Source organism: Penicillium nucicola (assembly GCF_028828085.1).
Source record: "Penicillium nucicola strain IBT 29836 chromosome Unknown utg000003l, whole genome shotgun sequence".
Lineage (NCBI taxonomy): Eukaryota > Fungi > Ascomycota > Eurotiomycetes > Eurotiales > Aspergillaceae > Penicillium > Penicillium nucicola.
The window spans coordinates 505,464-524,248 of NW_026643127.1; the positions used below are offsets into that span (position 1 = coordinate 505,464).

The 18,785-nt window shown below is 46.7% G+C and overlaps 8 protein-coding genes across 8 annotated transcripts; 5 read left to right on the forward strand and 3 right to left on the reverse strand.

Annotated features, from left to right (window-relative positions):
- Positions 1-1,336: 1,336 nt before the first annotated feature.
- N7511_003775 (uncharacterized protein) lies at positions 1,337-2,065 on the reverse strand (the record flags this gene model as incomplete). The annotated part of the gene is made up of 1 exon (XM_057126200.1): positions 1,337-2,065. One exon carries the CDS (start codon positions 2,063-2,065, stop codon positions 1,337-1,339), a length of 729 nt encoding a protein of 242 aa, XP_056985090.1.
- A 1,458-nt stretch (positions 2,066-3,523) lies between these two features.
- N7511_003776 (acetyl-CoA synthetase-like protein) lies at positions 3,524-7,350 on the forward strand (the record flags this gene model as incomplete). Its single annotated transcript, XM_057126201.1, has 2 exons — positions 3,524-3,988; positions 4,036-7,350. 2 exons carry the CDS (start codon positions 3,524-3,526, stop codon positions 7,348-7,350), a joined length of 3,780 nt encoding a protein of 1,259 aa, XP_056985091.1.
- Positions 7,351-8,069: 719 nt separating this feature from the next.
- Positions 8,070-9,252, reverse strand: N7511_003777 (uncharacterized protein; the record flags this gene model as incomplete). The annotated part of the gene is made up of 3 exons (XM_057126202.1): positions 8,070-8,796; positions 8,854-8,949; positions 9,014-9,252. 3 exons carry the CDS (start codon positions 9,250-9,252, stop codon positions 8,070-8,072), a joined length of 1,062 nt encoding a protein of 353 aa, XP_056985092.1.
- A 1,367-nt stretch (positions 9,253-10,619) lies between these two features.
- Positions 10,620-12,200, forward strand: N7511_003778 (uncharacterized protein; the record flags this gene model as incomplete). The annotated part of the gene is made up of 4 exons (XM_057126203.1): positions 10,620-10,810; positions 10,865-11,004; positions 11,063-11,573; positions 11,621-12,200. The coding sequence occupies 4 exons, from the start codon at positions 10,620-10,622 to the stop codon at positions 12,198-12,200; spliced, it is 1,422 nt and encodes a 473-aa protein (XP_056985093.1).
- Positions 12,201-12,692: 492 nt separating this feature from the next.
- Positions 12,693-13,465, forward strand: N7511_003779 (YciI family protein; the record flags this gene model as incomplete). Its single annotated transcript, XM_057126204.1, has 5 exons — positions 12,693-12,778; positions 12,833-12,888; positions 12,951-13,114; positions 13,166-13,176; positions 13,231-13,465. The coding sequence occupies 5 exons, from the start codon at positions 12,693-12,695 to the stop codon at positions 13,463-13,465; spliced, it is 552 nt and encodes a 183-aa protein (XP_056985094.1).
- Positions 13,466-13,710: 245 nt separating this feature from the next.
- N7511_003780 (NAD(P)-binding protein) lies at positions 13,711-14,499 on the forward strand (the record flags this gene model as incomplete). Its single annotated transcript, XM_057126205.1, has 1 exon — positions 13,711-14,499. The coding sequence occupies one exon, from the start codon at positions 13,711-13,713 to the stop codon at positions 14,497-14,499; it is 789 nt and encodes a 262-aa protein (XP_056985095.1).
- A 310-nt stretch (positions 14,500-14,809) lies between these two features.
- On the reverse strand, positions 14,810-16,573 carry N7511_003781 (CocE/NonD family hydrolase; the record flags this gene model as incomplete). The annotated part of the gene is made up of 1 exon (XM_057126206.1): positions 14,810-16,573. One exon carries the CDS (start codon positions 16,571-16,573, stop codon positions 14,810-14,812), a length of 1,764 nt encoding a protein of 587 aa, XP_056985096.1.
- A 311-nt stretch (positions 16,574-16,884) lies between these two features.
- Positions 16,885-18,511, forward strand: N7511_003782 (uncharacterized protein; the record flags this gene model as incomplete). The annotated part of the gene is made up of 2 exons (XM_057126207.1): positions 16,885-17,017; positions 17,064-18,511. The coding sequence occupies 2 exons, from the start codon at positions 16,885-16,887 to the stop codon at positions 18,509-18,511; spliced, it is 1,581 nt and encodes a 526-aa protein (XP_056985097.1).
- Positions 18,512-18,785: the final 274 nt, after the last annotated feature.

An 18,785-nucleotide genomic window follows, 5' to 3' on the forward strand; every position in this document is an offset into this window, starting at 1 on the left:
GTATAGCAGATGCATTCATGGTGGAAAGCAATTTCCTTTAGTAAATCCGTCACCACTGTGCCCATTAGTATAGATGAGCACGATGAAGCTCCGAGATATTTCAAGATGACGTATAGAGTCCATTCTTATTGGATTCTTGCATTAACACCCTTGTTGTCGTCGGTTCCCATGTTAATCGGTACCATTGGAGAATTCTTCGGTAGAGTTTGGCCATAGAGATCCGCCAGATGCCTGAGTTGAGAGATAAGATTCTTTCATTTAATTTACAAATTCCTACATAGGCAATTTGATCATGCAGCAAAAGAAGTAATGTTAGGAGTGTTCCTCGGTCCGCCAATAGTTCGTCGCGCACAGTGTATTTTGGAATATTGGTGGATAAGGCGCCACGCATGACTACAAAATTAAATCTCAAAAAAACTGATCTATCGAGATCTCGGCGAAAGATCTCGATCTCTGTCTTTCTGCATGAGCGGTGAAAGTCGTGCCCTGATGTTGAAAACAGAGTATGTAACTAGAAAGTCCCTTGCATAACCCAGACTGTGGCCTGGTTCAAATGAACGAAGCCATTACCTGAATTATGCCAGTCGCATTGCCTGCAGTTTGGGCGATGAGCAATATTCAGAATTTAAAAATGATGAATCGGGAAAAAAAGCCAATTCCCAAGGCCGGATCTTCACAGGGGACTTCACTATCTTTTCATACCCTACTATTTTTCTATACTCTACAATAGCCAATTGATTGGAGATCCCGTGACGATTGAGCACGAGCTAAATATGTTAGTAATGGCAGATATCTTGTGAGCTAATTAGGGGCCAGTGATTATAATCATCAATATCACGATTATCACTAAGCTTAGCACTGTATAATGCAGCGCAGGCCTATGTGATAGATTGCAGAAATTCTCTCGTGCTACTTTCGTAATCTTGTTTAGTTGTTTGTTTATTTATATGCTTTCTCAATTACTATTAACTTAACTATTCACCAAAACGATTGTGGCGCCGTTCCTATTGCACAACTTAATATAGCTTACTATCTAGTATCAATATCCTATCATGTTCATGGTAAATAACATGTATGAAAGATCATGTTGATGTCTGAAGTTACGTCTTTGTGGTAATTTGGGAGACAGGACAGCAATACATGGGGGAATGAACTGGGGAAGACAATCAAACAACAACGCACATGTCAGATAGCTTTGGATTTAGCTTTCACTCTTTGATTGAGTAGTAATAAACGACATACGAACTAGCAACTGACATCAACTAAAGTGACTAGAATCGTGGTGGATGCACCAAGTCTTGTTACTGTATCCATAAGTAACCACGCTCCCTTGTCCCTATATCTTGAGGAACACCTCCTGCTTCTGTCTTGCTGAATCATTGGATGTCAATGTTGTGATAAGAAATTGCTGGTTGCCTTTCTTCACAAAGTCGAGGTACACTCGGAACTTTTGTCCACGAAAAACAGGGTAGTTGCAAAGCTCCAGTTCGTAAACCAGGGTTGCTCCGATGGCTGTTCTTTCGACAAAAAATCTTCCACTGTAACAACACGATCTTCTTGCTGATTCCGCGAGTTCAGCTGTCCCTGAAGTCCAGGGCTCATCACCTCCAAATGGGTGCTGTCCCGGGATCTCGACCATGGCACTGACGTACCCATCGGGAGTAAAGATTACTTGCCCGTCCAGAATGGGCCCCCATGGATGTATTTTCTCATTTCGATTGGATTTGTCGAGCATGCTGTACTCTAGCACTTTCCAAACGCCGACAAGATTGTCACGGATAGGGTTGACGAGTTCGACGGCTCTTTTCGGATTGAGACCGCTGCTTGGGTTATACGCAACCACATCGTAGTTGTTCTGTTTCTCATCGAAGAGAATGGTCGAATCCGGACTGGCTATCTCGTGGGGGCCCAGTTCTGCTTGAAACAAAGACTTGAAATTCCTATCAATATCACTGGGGCTCCCGAAGTCTTCCGCCACGAGTGCCGCTGCTTCCTTCTTGACCGCATTCAAAAGCCGGGCTCGAAGAAGCTCCAAAGTTTTGTTGCCAATAGGAGTGGTCGCCATGATTGCTGAGGAAATGAAGGCGATAGAAAAGCGTCTCACAATATCGGGACTCTGTGTGGAAAGGCGAAGGTCGGTGGGAGATATGACAGGGAAGAAGAATGTCAAGCGGTATCTAATAAAAACCCGAAATTATCGCTCTGAGATACAGCTCTTTTATATAATGTGAACAGAAGTCGCGCCCTGGCAAGGCAAATCATACAATGCCTTACGTCAATATACTCACATAGCGAGGTGGTTCAGTGGCGGTGTAGCCAACCTCAAGGAGAGTCAATTTCACCGACACCAATATTTATCGTCATCTCCATCCAAGATTCAAAAGTCTACACCAGAGAAATCACGTATAGGATACCCGTGTGCTGTATCCAGCGGTGCAGCCAACTTGTAAGGGGCCGATTTCTTCACCAAAATTGGAGTTTGATGATGCGCATGCACTGAAGTGGGTCGAATTTTGAGTTTGTAAGTAAGGTCTTATTTTCGCTTCGTTATAATTGTGTTTGATTCGATTGTTGATGGAGAATAAGGTTCAGTGTGCATGGCCGATACGAACTCAGGCATGCATGTAGGTTATGTACTGCAATCCGATTTGAGGATCTCCGGGTGATCTTGATGTGAATGGTTGATATGAACTATGCATGCATTTGAATCATGTACTGTGATACGATTTATGGATTTCCGAGCGATCGGTCAATCGAGAAGATCCTGCAAGGCGCCTGCATGATGCTTAAATGACAAAGAATGCATGATGCGTGATGGTTATCTGCAGACAGTGACGAGATCGGATCGACCAAGTATGAGATTCGCCACCTTTGGGCAGATTAAAGAAATCCCTGTAGTTTTCTAGTTGATGATCCAGAGACTCAGACCAATGTTGTAACCGTAATAGATATTTCCTGAAAGCAGATGATCATCCACTTGTCTTTTGCTGAACATAACGAAGGAGTAGATCAGGCAGACTCTTTTGGTTACGTTACTCTGCGTTCTAAACCTTCGCGGCCCACCTCATAACATGATAGCCGAGCACTTACGCCTGGCTTTGTCACTTGTATTGGCAACATGCGAGTCTTCGCTGCAGGTTACGTGCCCCAATCCCGGATTTGACCCAGGTGCCGCTTGATGGCGGGCTATATTCTTAACTTCATTCAAAGCTAAAGACAGAGAAATGCGTCAAGAGCAAGAAACCGGTCCATGAAAACCTAAAAGAGCGGTCTGTACTGGTGACCTCAAAGAGACATCACTCATGGAATTGTTGTGTTCACCAGTGCCGTGGCTTTGGCCTTTGTGGATAGTTTGTATGCGCCAATTTCCAAAATCCTTGGGGCATATTTATATCGTATCATCTTCAAAGAGCGGTATAGCAGGTGCCCAATGATATAATATAAAGGGAACCTTCCAAAGCATAAACATCAAAATTCGGTTGTGATCCTGCAAATTCTCAATAGACTCACTTGTTTGATCACTATGCGCTTTCATACTCCAGCGTCTGTTATACAGGAGTCTTCCGATTGTCCTGACAATCTGGGAAAGAAGGATCACTCGCCGGATGTGCTTTCCATCACTCCGATCTCTATGCCTCTTCCACTACCCCGCTCAAAAGCAGAGTCTGCCATTTTGGTTGCCTGGACAGTATTATTGAAGGGGTATTACAGCCATAATCCAGTCTCGTTTAAGAGCTTCGGCCGTACAGGGACTCGTCGGTCCCCCGCCGAGGCCGCAAAGCCGGAGACAATCTCGGTCGAACTTGAGTCAGAATGGAACGTGTTAGATCTCCAAGAGGCTCTATACCAACGCAAAAATAGCCAGTCAGCTCTGGATAAAGGAATAAGTGAGGGATTGGAGCGTTACGCTGTTTGGCTCGCACACGAAGAGGCTATACCAGTAAATGAAGTTCCCGAGGAAATATTCAACCTGGAAAAGGTATCAAAGGTAAGCTTTTTTGAAAACTGTGTTAGAATCGGTGCTGACCAGCTTAGGTTTGTCTTTTACTAGTGGTCCAGTGGTCCAGACAAGACAGTGTCATGCTCAATTTGTATTCCCGGCGCGCGAGACCTTGTGATTTCGAATTATCCGATCTTCTGGATAGTTTGCGAAAGATCCTGGAGTCGGTGGTCTACTATCCATTCCAAATGGTCAAAGATATCGAGGTCATCAGCAACTACGATCGCTTGCGTTTCTGTCAGTGGATGCAAACCGATGCACCAAAACCCGCAACCACTATTCATGGTTTGGTGAATCGGCACTATCGGGAACGACCTGCGCATGTTGCCGTATCTAGCACCTTAGAAGATGTCACCTACGAGCAATTAGGAAAGCGATCTGCTGCGATGGCGCTCCAACTCCGCAGTCTAGGAATCGGAGCAGGGACCGTTGTTGGTTTCTGCGTGGAAAAGTCCGCCTTGTCGCTCATAGTGCTGTTGGCCATTTTGCGAGCAGGCGCAGGCTATGTCCCAATCGCAACTTCAAATCCCGTGGATCGTATAGAATACATCACGCAAAGGGCTGGAATTCAAGTGTTGTTTGTGGAAACCGCTATTCTAGAGAGATTGAAAGGCCACAATCACTTTGACGAATTACGAACAATAACACCTTCATCTCTAGAGAGCGGAGAGGTTCTATCCAATGAATGGACTCAAGAGCTCTGCGTGGACTCTTCTCAAGTGGCTTATATAATGTTCACCTCTGGCAGTACAGGGCAGCCAAAAGGGGTTGTCCATCAGCATGGTGCAGTGTCTGGGAGCCTGGAGGCCGTTGGCGAGACATTTGAACTGGAGCCCACCACCAGGTTCCTGCAATTTGCCTCATTCTCCTTTGATGCTAGCATATGCGAATTATTTGCACCCTGGGTTGTTGGGGGCACTGTCTGCATACCCTCCGAGGAGGAGCGCATTGAAGACCTCGAAGGGGTCATGCACAAACTCAACGTCACTGATGCTTCTTTGACTCCTGCAGTTGTGGCATCCTTAAGACCAGGCGCCCTGCCCACATTGAGGAATTTGTACATTGGGGGCGAAGCGCCCACAACAGCCATTTTGAGCACCTGGGCTGACAAGGTCAGACTGAGCAATATCTACGGACTCACTGAAGGCGGAGTCTGGGATACAATCGAGTTGAATCTCCGATCTACGGACAACCCGAAAGCAATCGGGCGTGGTATTGGTGCAAAGTGTTGGATTGTTGATCCAGACAATATTGACAGATTGCAACCGATTGGAGTTGAAGGCGAGGTGTTGCTTCAGAGTCCCTATCTTGCGCAGAGATACCTGGATAATACCGAGAAAAGCGCCGATTTCATATCTCTACCGGAATCACTTTCGACTCTTACTGGGCCATTTTCAGCGTTTTGCTATCGAACGGGAGATCTGGCTCGGTGGCAGCCTGACGGGAAAATGATCTTCAGTGGTCGTCGGGCTGGGTTCGTCAAGATTTGCGGAATCCGTGTTGAGATTGGTGAGATTGAAAAGGTCCTCCGTGACTGCCTTCCCGGTGGTGAACAGGCTGCAGTAATTCTGGCCAAGGACCAACAAGGCATTCAAAGCCCGGAGCTGGTGGCTTTTATCGAACAAAAGGACGGACAATACCCATCCTTAGCGGACCAGATGAGCGCAAACTTACTCAAGATATTGCCATCTTATATGGTTCCCAGTGCCTTTGTGCCTGTCCAATCCATGCCTTTGACTGATTCCAAGAAGATTCACCGGCAGCAGCTGATTTCAGACTGGGCAAGTATGACACTATCCGAGACCATGGCACTTCGGCCTGGAGGCACTCTCCGTCACACATGGTCCCAAATAGATCCGGCTCAATCGCGGGCTATTCAACTCAGCAACATGATTGCAGACCTGGTTGAAACAGGACAACCATCGGCTGGAGAAGGCCTACGCGGCTGGGACTTTCCTTTGACCAGTGTGGGTTTGGATTCCATCCAAACTGCATATCTTTCTGGAGAGATACGCCGGCGTTTCGGTGGTACTGCTCCGATTCAGGACCTGATGCAACCTGGGATCACAGTGTGTCAGATTGATCAGGGACTTTCTGGCCGAGCAGATGGCTTATCGGATGCCTGGTCAGATACCAACGCCTCGAGAGACCTCCTGGATGAATTAAGCTTGATCGATATTCCTGTACCCATTCATGTTCAAAAGACAAAGAGAATCTTTGCAACATCGATTACCGGATTCCTAGGCAGTCAGCTGCTTCGGGAATTACTGGAGGACCCCAGTGTGAGCCACGTTGTGGGCTTGGTGCGTTCGGGGAGTGAAGCGGAAGCCCGAGACAAGATACGAGCTCATGCTGAACTCTGTCAGTGGTGGCGCGTTGAATTTGACTCCCAGATTGAAGTATGGCTCGGGGATTTGAGCCTTCCAAGGCTGGGCCTTGACGATGCACATTGGGGAGACTTGACGGGTCGGATGCGCATCGATGGAATCATCCACAACGGCGCCCGAGTCAACTGGCTGGATGACTTTTCGTCACTAAAGCCCACAAATGTTGACAGCACTCGCATAATTCTGGAGGCACTGTCCAATATGCCAGCACCGTGTCCATTTACATACGTGTGCGGAGGGTATCTCCCATCACCAACAGAAACTCGAGAGCAAGCTTTAAATAATCTCGCTCAAGCGTGTGGGTACGATCAAACGAAGTTTTTGTCACGAATGATGGTGGAGAAATACAATCACCAGCTCGACCAAGGGCCGAATTCGTCAGTTCCACGGGCACGAGTAGTACAACCGGGATATCTGGTAGGGACAAGATGGGAAGGAATTGCCCATCCCGAAGACTTCCTGTGGCGCTTAGCCTACAGTATTTTGTCCCTTGGATCAGTGAGCGAGGATCTGTGGAAATCAGATATTCCGGTAGCAGGGGTTGAACAAATTACTTCCCTTGTGGTGGACAGTGTTCTGAATCTGCACAGCGAACAAGCATTGGATTGCCACGATGGAGTGCCGATCGAGACCTTTTGCAAGATTCTTAGCAGCTGCAGTGGTCGAACGATCAAGACTATTGGGCACGCCGAGTGGATGACAACGTTGAGAGCCGACGTCGAAAGTCATGACATGGAACACCCTTTCTTACCGGTAATGGATTGGTTTGAAGCAAATATAAGGCAGTTCATGGGTTCCTCTCTAGTGAAACAATCGGCTGGATTAAGTCAAAGAGATACTATTGCAGCGCTGGATAAAAGCACACAATACTTGGTGGATATCGGCTTTCTTCCGAGGGAAGATGGCAATTGTCGGCCCGCTGAACAGCGCAACCACTCTCGGTTTGTACGATCCAGCAATTAGGAGAGGTGCGTTGTTGAAAGGACGAAGGGATTCCTTGGAGAGCAATTACTTTCTCAGTAGTCTTCAAAACTCCAATGCTACTTTTCAGACGAAAGAAGGCGCATATTTTTTGATTACGAGCGATAAAGCTCTTGTATTGATTAATCAAATCCACATTTCTTCTTTCCAAAGGATTTATATACAGTGAAGATCAATGAGTGAATTTATTGTCCATTTAGCTGGTGGGGGAGGGGGCACTGACTGAAGCCTCGTCCATTCGGAACTGAATGTTTCAGAAAATAATAATCTCTCTCGAGTAGCCGAATTACATCATCCTGTCGCTCAGTAAGCAGAAAGAGAACTTCAGTTCTTTTGCTGGAGCATGAATTTGGAAGATAAGGGTTGATGGTAACGTTTTCTTGTGAATGTTATGATTAGCTGGAAACCAGATGAGAGATGGGCATACTGAACAAGATTACGGTAGGCCCATGCAAATGATGATTTCATCTTCGTGATCTTGGGCATAGAAAGTTATAATAATTAGGTCTGACGAGCAGTTCTTTCGGTCCGTGGATTTGAGTGTATGATAATAGGCTTTAGATGATGTCTTCGCATTCAGCTTCAGCTATTTTATTTTTTTTTTTTTTTTATTACATGATATAATGACGACTACACCTAACCATGCGCGAAGTATCTGGTAGAAGCTGACAAGGAGCACCAATTTTGAACGAGTTTCTGATCTATAACAGAAGTGCCAGTGTAAGGAAACTTAAGCTTAGAGATACACTAAGACAACTTCCTTTGGTCGCAGAATTAAATATCGGAGAGGTAGTCGCTGGACTAGAGACCAAGCTGATAGATGACGAAGAAGTGACACCCAGTTCAGTGCTCGGTGAAACTGGCGTTGGGACTGTAGCGGAAGAAGCAATTTCAGTTTGCGTAGAGCTGGTTTCCATAACAGGCGAACTAGTCTCCTCGCCCGAAGAAGAACTTTCCGAGGTAGTCGCAACCGTGGTAGATTCTGCTGCAGTAGTAGTGGCTTCGGCGGCAGAAAGCAATGTTGTGCTCGAGGTAGCCTGTATTTCCGAAGAGGTTGCGACAGTCGTCGTCATCGGCACCAAACCTCCGGTGATCGGCCCTACAGCATAGGGAGGGTCAAACAGCCCAAAGTTGCCGCATGCGTTGCAAGGCGAAGCCCATGATTTGACGGGCTCTGGAGCTACCAGAATAGGATCACAGCGGGAGTTGGGTGTCGCCGTTGCGATAGCCGAGGGAGCTTCACTCTGTGGGCAGTCTGTTCCAAGATCATTCAAGGTCAGCTGGCGAGTAGCTGAGTTGGTAAGATCTATAGTCGAGACTTGATTTAGATCAAGCGGGAACACGACGCTGGTGCCAGAGGGCCCAGTCTGACCAGCGGTGTTGTATCCATAGAGATAGTCAACGATCATGTACACTGAGGGTGACGTGCTGTGTGGTGTTGAGCGTTAGTTGCAAAGAAGCGATAGTAACAGTTGGTAATCTTACAAAGTTTGACTGAGATGTGAATTCACGTAAGTCGATGGGTAAACGTGGTGCGGCTGATTCGTTGGCCAGTAAAACAAATTGACGGTTCCAACAGACCTATAAATGTAGAATCAGTCAGCCATTTCCATGTCATTCTATTCTGTCGACTGGAATAACGTACATGCTGCATGTAGTCGGGCAGGGATTTGGGGCTTCTGTGATGGTCGTCGGCACAGTAATTGTCTTCGTAGCAGTTGTAGTGTCGGTAGTGGTGTCCGTGATAGTATCCATAACGATAGCTGTAGTTGTGTTCGTGACTGTAGTAGTATCGGTGACAGTGTCTTTGATAATGTCGGTAGTTGTGTTTGTTACCGTAGTAGTGGCGGTCAATGACGTAGTGGACCACTGCGTTTCAATCATTGATACTATTATGGTAGTAGTGACTGTGCTATTAAAGCATGCTGTTGATACTGTCGGTATAGTTGAGATGTTTATCGGCGGTGTCACCTGAATGGCAGTGGTAGTGTCGATTGTGGTGTCGCTAGGATAGATTGACGACATAGGCCAGTCATCGGTCTTCTCAGACGTGCAAGCCGTAGTACTGCTCCTTATAGTGTCGTAACTTGGGGAGTGTGGCGTTGGAATAACTTCGCTGTGTTAAACACGCCCAGAATGGATTTCATTTTCGCGAACTTCTTACCGGGATCATGCAGGGCGCCTGTCACGGACATACTTAGCCCAAGCAAAACCCATTGCAGAGTAGATAACATAGTGAGCGATTTCATCGAACGTACGGTACACGATGTAGTACGATTCTTTGCTAATGGTGATGTAGATGCAGAGACCAAACGACAGATAGGACAACGGCTGACTCTCAAGTGAAGGATTTAAATCAAAGTTTATAATAGCAGTAAGCAATTACCCTACGAGACTAGCATTGAAATCTCGTGTCGACCAGCGATTGTTTATTGATGCTGTCATTGTGCCTAACAAGAGCGGCGTATTAACTCAGAAAGGTAAAGACAGGCATTTTTACTAGCCAGGAAGGGCAAGGATTCCATGAAGTGCTGTTCCGCTTTACATCAGAACTAAAAAAGAAGTTAAACGAGCGTAAACGAGGATTTTGGTTCCTGAAATGACAACAGAGCAGGTTTTTGGCCGACCCTCAGCCGGTTTTGCAACCTTGGCCGTGCGTGGGCGTCGACCTGTCAGGGGCCGCCCGTTGCCCCTGGGCCCCAACAATGCCGATCTCAATACAGCAATTGGCTCGGAGATCTTGAAATCGGCAGTGATGTAGCTGTCCAAGCTTAATGGGCTGGGCTATGACTCCTGCAGGTTCTGGTCGCCACACTAGCCACATGGGAATGAATTCAGTAACGTTGTACTCTGAGGATCACTTATTGAAATCCTCAGCTCACCGCAATGCATTCCAAAATCATACAACAGTTAATATTTATAACTCCGTTGATTCTAGGTTGTTTAGCAGCTGGCCTGGCTGAACGCTCTCCGTCTGCCTTAGCTATCGCACCCAGCGAATATTTGTATTTTGATCAACCTGTCCTGGATTGATTGTTTCCCCTTTGCTAATACTCCGAGTCAGTGAAGGAAATGATGGACCCTGGAGCAGCTTTAATCTGCGAGTGGGGACCCCGGAACAGTCGCTTCGAGTACTTGTTTCTACGGCGTCGCCAGAGTCACTTGTTGTCTTGTCGGACTATGGTTGCTCTCATTCAGTGTTTTCTAACGCGCCATCGAACTGTGCAGTTTCCAGAGGGACTTTATTCAATATGAATCAGTCATCTAGCTGGGACGAGCTTGGTCTTTTTGGTATTAACCAGAATGGGGTTGGTCTCGAGGCCAACCTAGGATACTATCAAAGGGCGGACTTCGCTCTGGATAGTATTGGTATTGGCCTCACTGGTCCGACGCTTAGAAATCAGACCGTTGCTGGAATCGCAACACCTACTCCATTTTATCTGTAAGATGCTGTCCGTCTTAGGGATTTATGGTTCACTGATCAAAATACCAATAGCGGAATCTTCGGTTTAAATCCACAACCTCTCAATTTTACTTCATTGGGGAACTTCTCTTCGCCCTCCTATTTTACGACACTGAAGGAGGACGGAACTATTCCGAGTCTCAGCTGGAGCTATACGGCCGGCGCTAAGTATCGTGAGTGAACCAGGCCTTGGCAGCATAATATGTCTCTAATCTATCTCTTCGATGCTAGGCTTGAAGCAAGTCTACGGACAACTTATTTTCTCTGGATACGATACCTCCCGCTTTACTGCAAACTCAGTATCATTCTCTATGGCCGATGATACTACTCGTGACTTGGTTGTGTATCTTCAGTCCATCAGCTACAGTGGATCAACCTCGTCCACATTACTCACCGAGCCGATCTTAACTTTTATCGACTCAACTGACCCCAATCTTTGGCTTCCAGAGAGTGTCTGTGATGCGTTTGAAGATGCATTTGACCTTACGCTTGATAGCGAAAGTGGTCTATATCTAGTGAATGATACTCACAATACTGAGCTCCTAAACTCAAACGCACAGGTTACATTCCGAATTTCCGACGTGTCTTCTGGAGGAGAGGCTGTGGCTGTGACTCTACCGTATGATGCCTTTGCTCTTACTGCGGAAGCTCCATTGGTGGATAACAGCAGCTATTACTTCCCGCTCAAACGTGCGGCGAACTCTACGCAGTATACATTGGGTCGAACCTTCTTGCAGGAAGCGTGAGTGTTCAGAGTTTCGCTCCTTTTGCATGCACTGACATTTTCAGATATCTTTCCGCCGACTACGAAAGAGGGACCTTCAATGTATCTGCATGCTCTTGGGATGAAGATGCAAAGGAAGACATTGTGACCGTAACTGCCAAAGATTCTGTTCCTTCCTCTTGCTCGGGAGATGCATGCCCGTCCAAGAATGGTAATTCTGACGATGGTTCGTCGTTGACTAATGGAGCCGTTGCCGGTATTGCAATTGCAGCCTTAGTTGGAGTCGCCCTTCTTGCAGCAGTGTTGTTTCTTTTCATCCGCCGTCAACGCCAGAAAACAGCCAACAAGGCCAGTCTACCAGAGACAGATCAATCTGTACTATCCGGTCCGGTACATAACGCTCCGCCACCTCCTCCTACCGACCCATCAGATGGTTCTACTGCACAGTCACGATTCTGGTCTCCTGATGCCATTCTGGGTGATGTCAACGACAGTAGCAATGGCCATAGCAGCAGCAGTGGTGGATACGGAAATCATGAACAAAGTGTCGACGAAAATGGTATGGAGTTAGATGGCCATGCTACCGAAATACAGCCCGTATATCATGAACTGGGCGGTATTGAAGTATCAAAGACAGCGAGATAGTCAGTGGTGCAGCTGTCTGGTTCCCTTTTAACCTGATATCTCATGAAATCAATCTTTCGGCGGTCCATGCCCATCTTCGCACCAAGAAATTTATTCGATTCTTAATGGCTAGTCATGAAATAAATTGCTTGACGTCTTCTATTGTATGTATTCTCCACAGTCGGCTGTTCCCTCCGACATCTCGGGGGACACATCCGATGAGCCAAGAAATATCTCCAAGTTTTCTATTCCACTTCCCATAGAGGTGGTATTGTCATCAAATAGCGCTTCTGATGCTGTGTGGTTCTGTATTCCTCAGCACCGGGGGCGCATTCCGACACCATTCACCGCACTCCCATAAGGCGGGCGTGATCGCTATATATAAACATCGGGAATTGCTCGCTGATACATGACTTATAACATCTTACAATGTTCCTAAGCCGGATCTCACCTCGCGTTACTGCGTTTTCAATTCGACCCCCGCAACCAATACGGGCTGCGCTTTGGAGAACCATGGCGACGGTAGCCAAAAAGAAAGAATTCCTTTGCATCATGCCCGACCGCCCTAATGCTTTGGAGCTAAGAAAGAAAGTGAAGGGGTAAGCTTGAAATATGTATTCAGAATGCATAGAATGCTGACTGGCTTTTATCAGCGGTCACTATGAAGGCATCCAACCATTGATTTCTTCCGGCAAGCTGGTTGATGGAGGTCCGTTTACACTTCCAAGCCAACACCAAATGATTCCGCCGCTCATGTATAACAAACTACAGGTGCAATATTTGAAGAACATCCACAGCAAGGGAAAGATTCCCAGTTCCTAGGCAGTGTGGTTGTATACACGGGTGAAAATATCGAAGAAGTTCGAGAATTGATCAACAACGACATCTACGCTAGAAGTGGGGTTTGGGACCTTGAAAGGGTCCAGATCTATCCAGTAAGTGGCTTCGATCCACCAACTAACTATAAAGTGAAAATTAGCTAATAGATTGGGGTAAAGTATGTGCCTGCCGTTAGGCAGCCGATTGCTTGAATGCCTTAAGCTCTTTACAGGAAACGGATGCTGGATATCAAGGATTCGCGCGGCAATCTTTTTGTTTCTGGGATCAGTCTTCCTGACTATGATAAGGACATTGTGCCTGCCAACAGTGGGCTTCAGATTACTCAAATGCACAAGGGCTCTTCAGAGGTTGGGAACGACGAGACAAAGGAGGTAAATGATGGTGATTGGATTTCATACCCTGTCGTGAACGGGCAATTCACTTACCCGGAATTTGGATACAATTAGTCTGACACAGAGAAATCCCATGCGAATGAAATTTTCCTACAGTGAAAATCAGAGGCTCAAATCCTGACCCTTTTGTGGGTCACGATTAAGTAGCCGACTTCAGCAAAATCTTTGGCAGCCGGCATCCCGAAATAATTAGTAATGTTCGAACTCGGCGTGGGTAAAGACGTCACCGTCTTATTATAAATATTCAAATCATCTGTTAACATCTAGTCTACAATCCAAACGCAAGATATTTCACGAAGATGCCTCTTTCTTTTTCTTGTGTTCTCGTTACTGGTGGCGGAGGTGGATTAGGCAAGGCCATAGCAGAATACCTACTGAAGGAAGGCAAGAAGGTCATCATTGCTGGACGAACCGAAAACACTCTACGCGAGACCGCGAAAGAAATCGGTGCTACCGATTACTTTGTCCTCGACACTGGAAAAATCGATCAAATATCTTCATTCGTGGACAGCATCATCACGAAATATCCAGAGCTCGACTGTTTAATCAATAACGCCGGCGTTCAACGCCCCCTTGAAGTGTTACGACAAGAGCCTACGGACTTTTTGCAAAGTGCCGATGAAGAGATCGACATTAACATTCGTGGCCCGATGCACTTGACCCTTCGCCTACTCGAACACTTCAAGAGTAAGCAGCAAGGTGCAACTATTATCAATGTGTCGTCGATCCTTGCATTTGTTCCCTTCGCGATTATCAATCCAGTCTACAATGGCACAAAAGCGTGGCTTCATTTCTGGTCAATGGCCCTTCGTTCCCAGTTATCCCGCGGCGGATACGAAAAGATCAATGTGGTCGAGGTCGCGCCTCCTTCTGTCGCGACAAATCTGCATCGTGATCGGGATGATCCTGACGATAACAAAAAGCACAAAAACCCCAACGTCTTATCGGTGGAGGAGTTTATGGACTTCTTCTCTACTGGGTTAGAGCGCGGAGACACCATGATTGCACCCGGAATGAGCCAGGATATCTCAGACAAGTGGCATGAGGGATTTGGAACCATGTATCAAAAACTGTCTGGTGGACCCTGAATCATCGAATGAGTAATTCGCATGGATCGTCGCCATTTTTTGAAATTATTGTGAATGATGGAGTGGGGCGAGAGAAACGGATGATCAGCTGAACTAGTCAGAAAAGACACTTTTAATGGACTTCATGAGCAAAGGATTTTACTGGCAAAATAGAGTTAAAGCAAATACAGGGCGAGAAAGGTCGGATGAAGTAAATACCCGACAAATGTCTTCGTCAATGGGTCAATTTCAAAATAGATCATGTACATAAGCCAGTTACCCTCCTTTTGATTGAGTTTCGAGCATGAGACTAAATGACAATATGAAAAGTCTACACAAAAGGTAGAACAAGATGACTATCGTAGTTCCCACCTATATGCACCCAATGCTTTCCACGGTTCTGAATATGCTCGTTGGTGCCGAAGTTAGAGATACCTTGGTAAAAGCCGCTGATACGCAGCTGCAGACTCTCTCCTGCCTCATATTCAACACCCATGCCCCATATTCCAATTTCAAGTCGTACAATAGATCCCGGTTGGACTTTTTCTTGCTTCTCGTGGCTGTAAAACGGCCAATTGGGGTGCATAGAACGTGATGTATCAATGTCACGATTCGAAGCCCGCAGTATTCCTGTTGGTCCTTGGTACAGAATGACCTCTGTTCGTTTTTCTTCTGGGATCTCGGAGATCTTCGAGACAGGAAGGTTTTCCCACGGAATGTTAAGGTTCAGAAGTTGCTCTCCCGAAGCAGACAACTTACTCAGATTCAAAAAGACATCCATGTCATCCAAATCGTCGCAATGCATATACAAAATTGCCTTTGGTATACCGACCAGCTGGGTACGCTCGGTGAAGGTATAGGTGAATTTCGCTATATCGGTTGCATCTTCGGAATTGTAGGAGATCAAACTTGACTCGGGGACTTTGTCAAGCGTCAATCCGCCATTGGCAGTGAGATAAGCCTTTTTGTATACCGTACGAGGAAGTGGGAAGTCATCTTCAACCACATTCTTTAACGGGGCTTTTTCTCCGTATCTCAGGACTGCCATTCGTACACGAGGAGTCGATTCCCAGCCATTCTCAACCCCTTTCAAATACTTGTCAAAGAAAGAAAGAAGCTCGGCTTGAGCCTCCTGATTTCCCCAAATATCATACCACTCCTGGTACGGATGCCAGCGAAGCCACTTATGCGATGAGCTGACATCTAGCCAGCCTCGAATGGCGCCCATGCCATGCATTGTGTTGGTCCATGTCCCGGTGATATAAGTAGGAATGTTGATCTTTGTCATATCGGGTCGTTTGTCGTTCCACCAGTCGTTAGCAAGGGGAGACTGGTCAAACATGTCTCGGAAGCTCTCTATTCCATTCCGACCTCGCAAGATGTATTTCACGATGAGATGATCGAACAGGTCGCCACCGTAAATACCACCACGAGCAAATTGTTCACGATAAAGATCTCCACATCCTTCCCAGGGTGCAATGGCTTTCAGCGATGGTGGCTGCAGCGCAGCAATGAACCACTGAACAATTGCAAGATGCGAATTGCCGGCCATGCCGACATTTCCGTTGCACCAAGACTGTTGAGCAATCCACTCGATCACATCGTACCCATCTTGCGCTTCTTGTGTCCCCATGATTGCCATTATTCCTTCGGAGTCAAATGCACCCCGCGAGTCCACGTTGATGATAGCGTATCCGTGATCAACGAATTCGGCCGGATCGGGGGCTTCGAACTTTTCTAGGCCGCTGAGTGTTCCATCGGGGATTCCAAGATTCCACGGCGTCATGAGCCGTAGAGACTCTATTCCATTAAACTTTTTTCCGAACGGACTCCAACACAAAATTGCTGGAGTAGAGCGTGCTAGGGCAGTCGGAGGTCGATAAATATCGGCGTATAATGTGCAGCCGTCTCTCACTGGAATCGCGACATCATGCTCTATAAGAATATCGCAAGGTAGGATAAGTCTTCCGGGTGCAGTTGAGCTTCCTGTTGAGAGTACTTCAGAGCGTGGATTCAAAGGCTCATATCCCCCATGGCAAATTTCGGGCTCCTTCAAATCCGCCAAAGGAATATCGACGTTGAATTTGACTGACATGTTTTCCGAGTGTGTTTTGTTTGAGAGGCCAATTCTTTTCGTGTCGGTTGCTAGGGTCTCGATGCCACTGGAGCTTAAATGTCATTTGAATAGCTGCTCCGGCTCGGTTCGGTTCGGTTCGGCATGCGGGCCTCAACCCCAGATTTCGCGTGTGGAGAACCTTCGAAAATCCCGGGGTCAACCTGCGCGATTACAGTCTTTGGCATAGGACACCTTGTCCTCTATATAAAGATGAGAGCTATCTGCATGGTTGGATAACCGAGTCATTCGATATCCCCCCACATTTCCCTCAGTCTGAATCTATCGCAGTCATGGATAAGACAGATATCAGTCATGTCGAGCTTGCAGAAGACTCCGACAATAAGTCATCCCAAAATGGAGAGATTGAGCTCTTGAGAGACAATCAGGTCGTACTCATACCGGCTCCGTCTGCAGACCCCAAAGGTATTTACCTGTCTTGATCAGCTTTGCAAGCTTCTAAAACAGCTAGATCCATTAAACCTCCCCCCATGGCGAAAGTGGATTATCTTAGTTCTTGTCTCGGCATATAGTTGCACGGCAGTTGTCCTTGCCTCCGGAATGGGCCCTATCTTCTCTGTGGTCGAGCAGGATTACCCGGGCCAGCAGACCAAAGCCAATGATCTCATGACTTATCCGACGTTGTTCATGGGTGTTGGAAACCTCATCACGATGCCATGGGCGTACACGGCAGGCAGGCGGCCTGTTTTTCTTGCATCAATGCTCCTCCTTATCGGGGCTGGTGTCTGGTGTCAGTGTTCCCAAAGCTTGGGAAGCCACATCGCAGGTCGCAATATTATGTCACTGGCTGCCGGACAAAGCGAAGCACTTTCGCCAATGATCGTGCAAGAGATCCATTTTCTCCACGAACGCGGTCGCAAACTTGCCTGGTTTATCTTCATTCAAAACATTGCCGCCGGGGTATTCTTCGTCACCTCCACATATATGGTTTCGGCATGGGGTTGGAGATGGTGGTATGGCTTTTTCACGCTTGCGAACGCCCTGATCTTCGTTTTATCTGTCATATTTGTCACAGAGTCACACTTTGAGCGTCCTGAGACAGCGGTCCGTGGGCAATCCACATTGGATCCCAAGGTAGTCGACGCGATGGAAAACATCAATATCAGTGCTCATGGTACTGTTCTTGATATCGACCAGTACGGACCTCGTCGCTGGAGAGACGACCTTAAGCCAATGGTTCTCAAGCCACGTCTGAGTGATGTGCCAATTTTTTATAAACATATCCTCCAAGGCTTCTGCATTCCAACAATTTTCTGGCTCTTATTGCTGAACGGTGCTTTCCTTGGTGTCTACGTTTTTCAATCGTCAACCTTCTCGAGTATCCTCATGCCGCCGCCTTACAACTTCGCATTCACATCCCTTGGATATGTCCAAGCCGGTCAGCTCGTTAGCTGTGTCATTTTTCTGCCATTACTGGGCTATGGAGGTGATTTGACCATCCGTGCTTTCAGTCGCCGCAACAAGGGTCTGTATAAACCAGAATACCGTCTGCCCATGATGGCTATTCCAGCTATCATTGGGGTTGTCTGCGGTATTATATACGGACAGGCAGCAACTCACTCAGATGAATGGAACGTCAGCGCTGTGGTGGTATCGTACAATGCCAGCTTCTTTGCATTCCTTGGAGCCAATATTGTTGGCATTACTTATGCAGTAGACAGCTTTCCTCAACGTGCTGCACCCTTTCTCGTTGTTATTTGTGCTGGGAGAGGATTTATCTCGTTTGGCTTGAGCTACGCTACATTGCCAGCTGTTTCTACTCTTGGATACGATGGTACCATGATTGTAGAAGCTGTGATTTGTGGTGCTTTGGCTCTTATTGCTGTTCCAATCTACTTTTTTGGGCCAAGAATTCGAGTGCTTGCTCGACGTTTCTTTATTGATGAGGGGGATAATTAGTTACTCGCTATAGGAGCTGATCTTTATTAATTTGAAATTCATCCGAATATTACCCCGACAGACAATAGCCCGCAATTTTTGAATAAATTAGGAAGTCCTCACGCTTAGATTGCGCTTTTGGTTCATAGTGCCTTTTGGGAGAAAATTGTGATATTGACAATGTACAACCTCAATATATATGTGGCTCTTGATATTTCCCACCAACGACATAGTCATAAATCCTTTCTCTTAGACTCTACGCCCTGGTTTAAGATACGTCTGCCGTACATCTTCC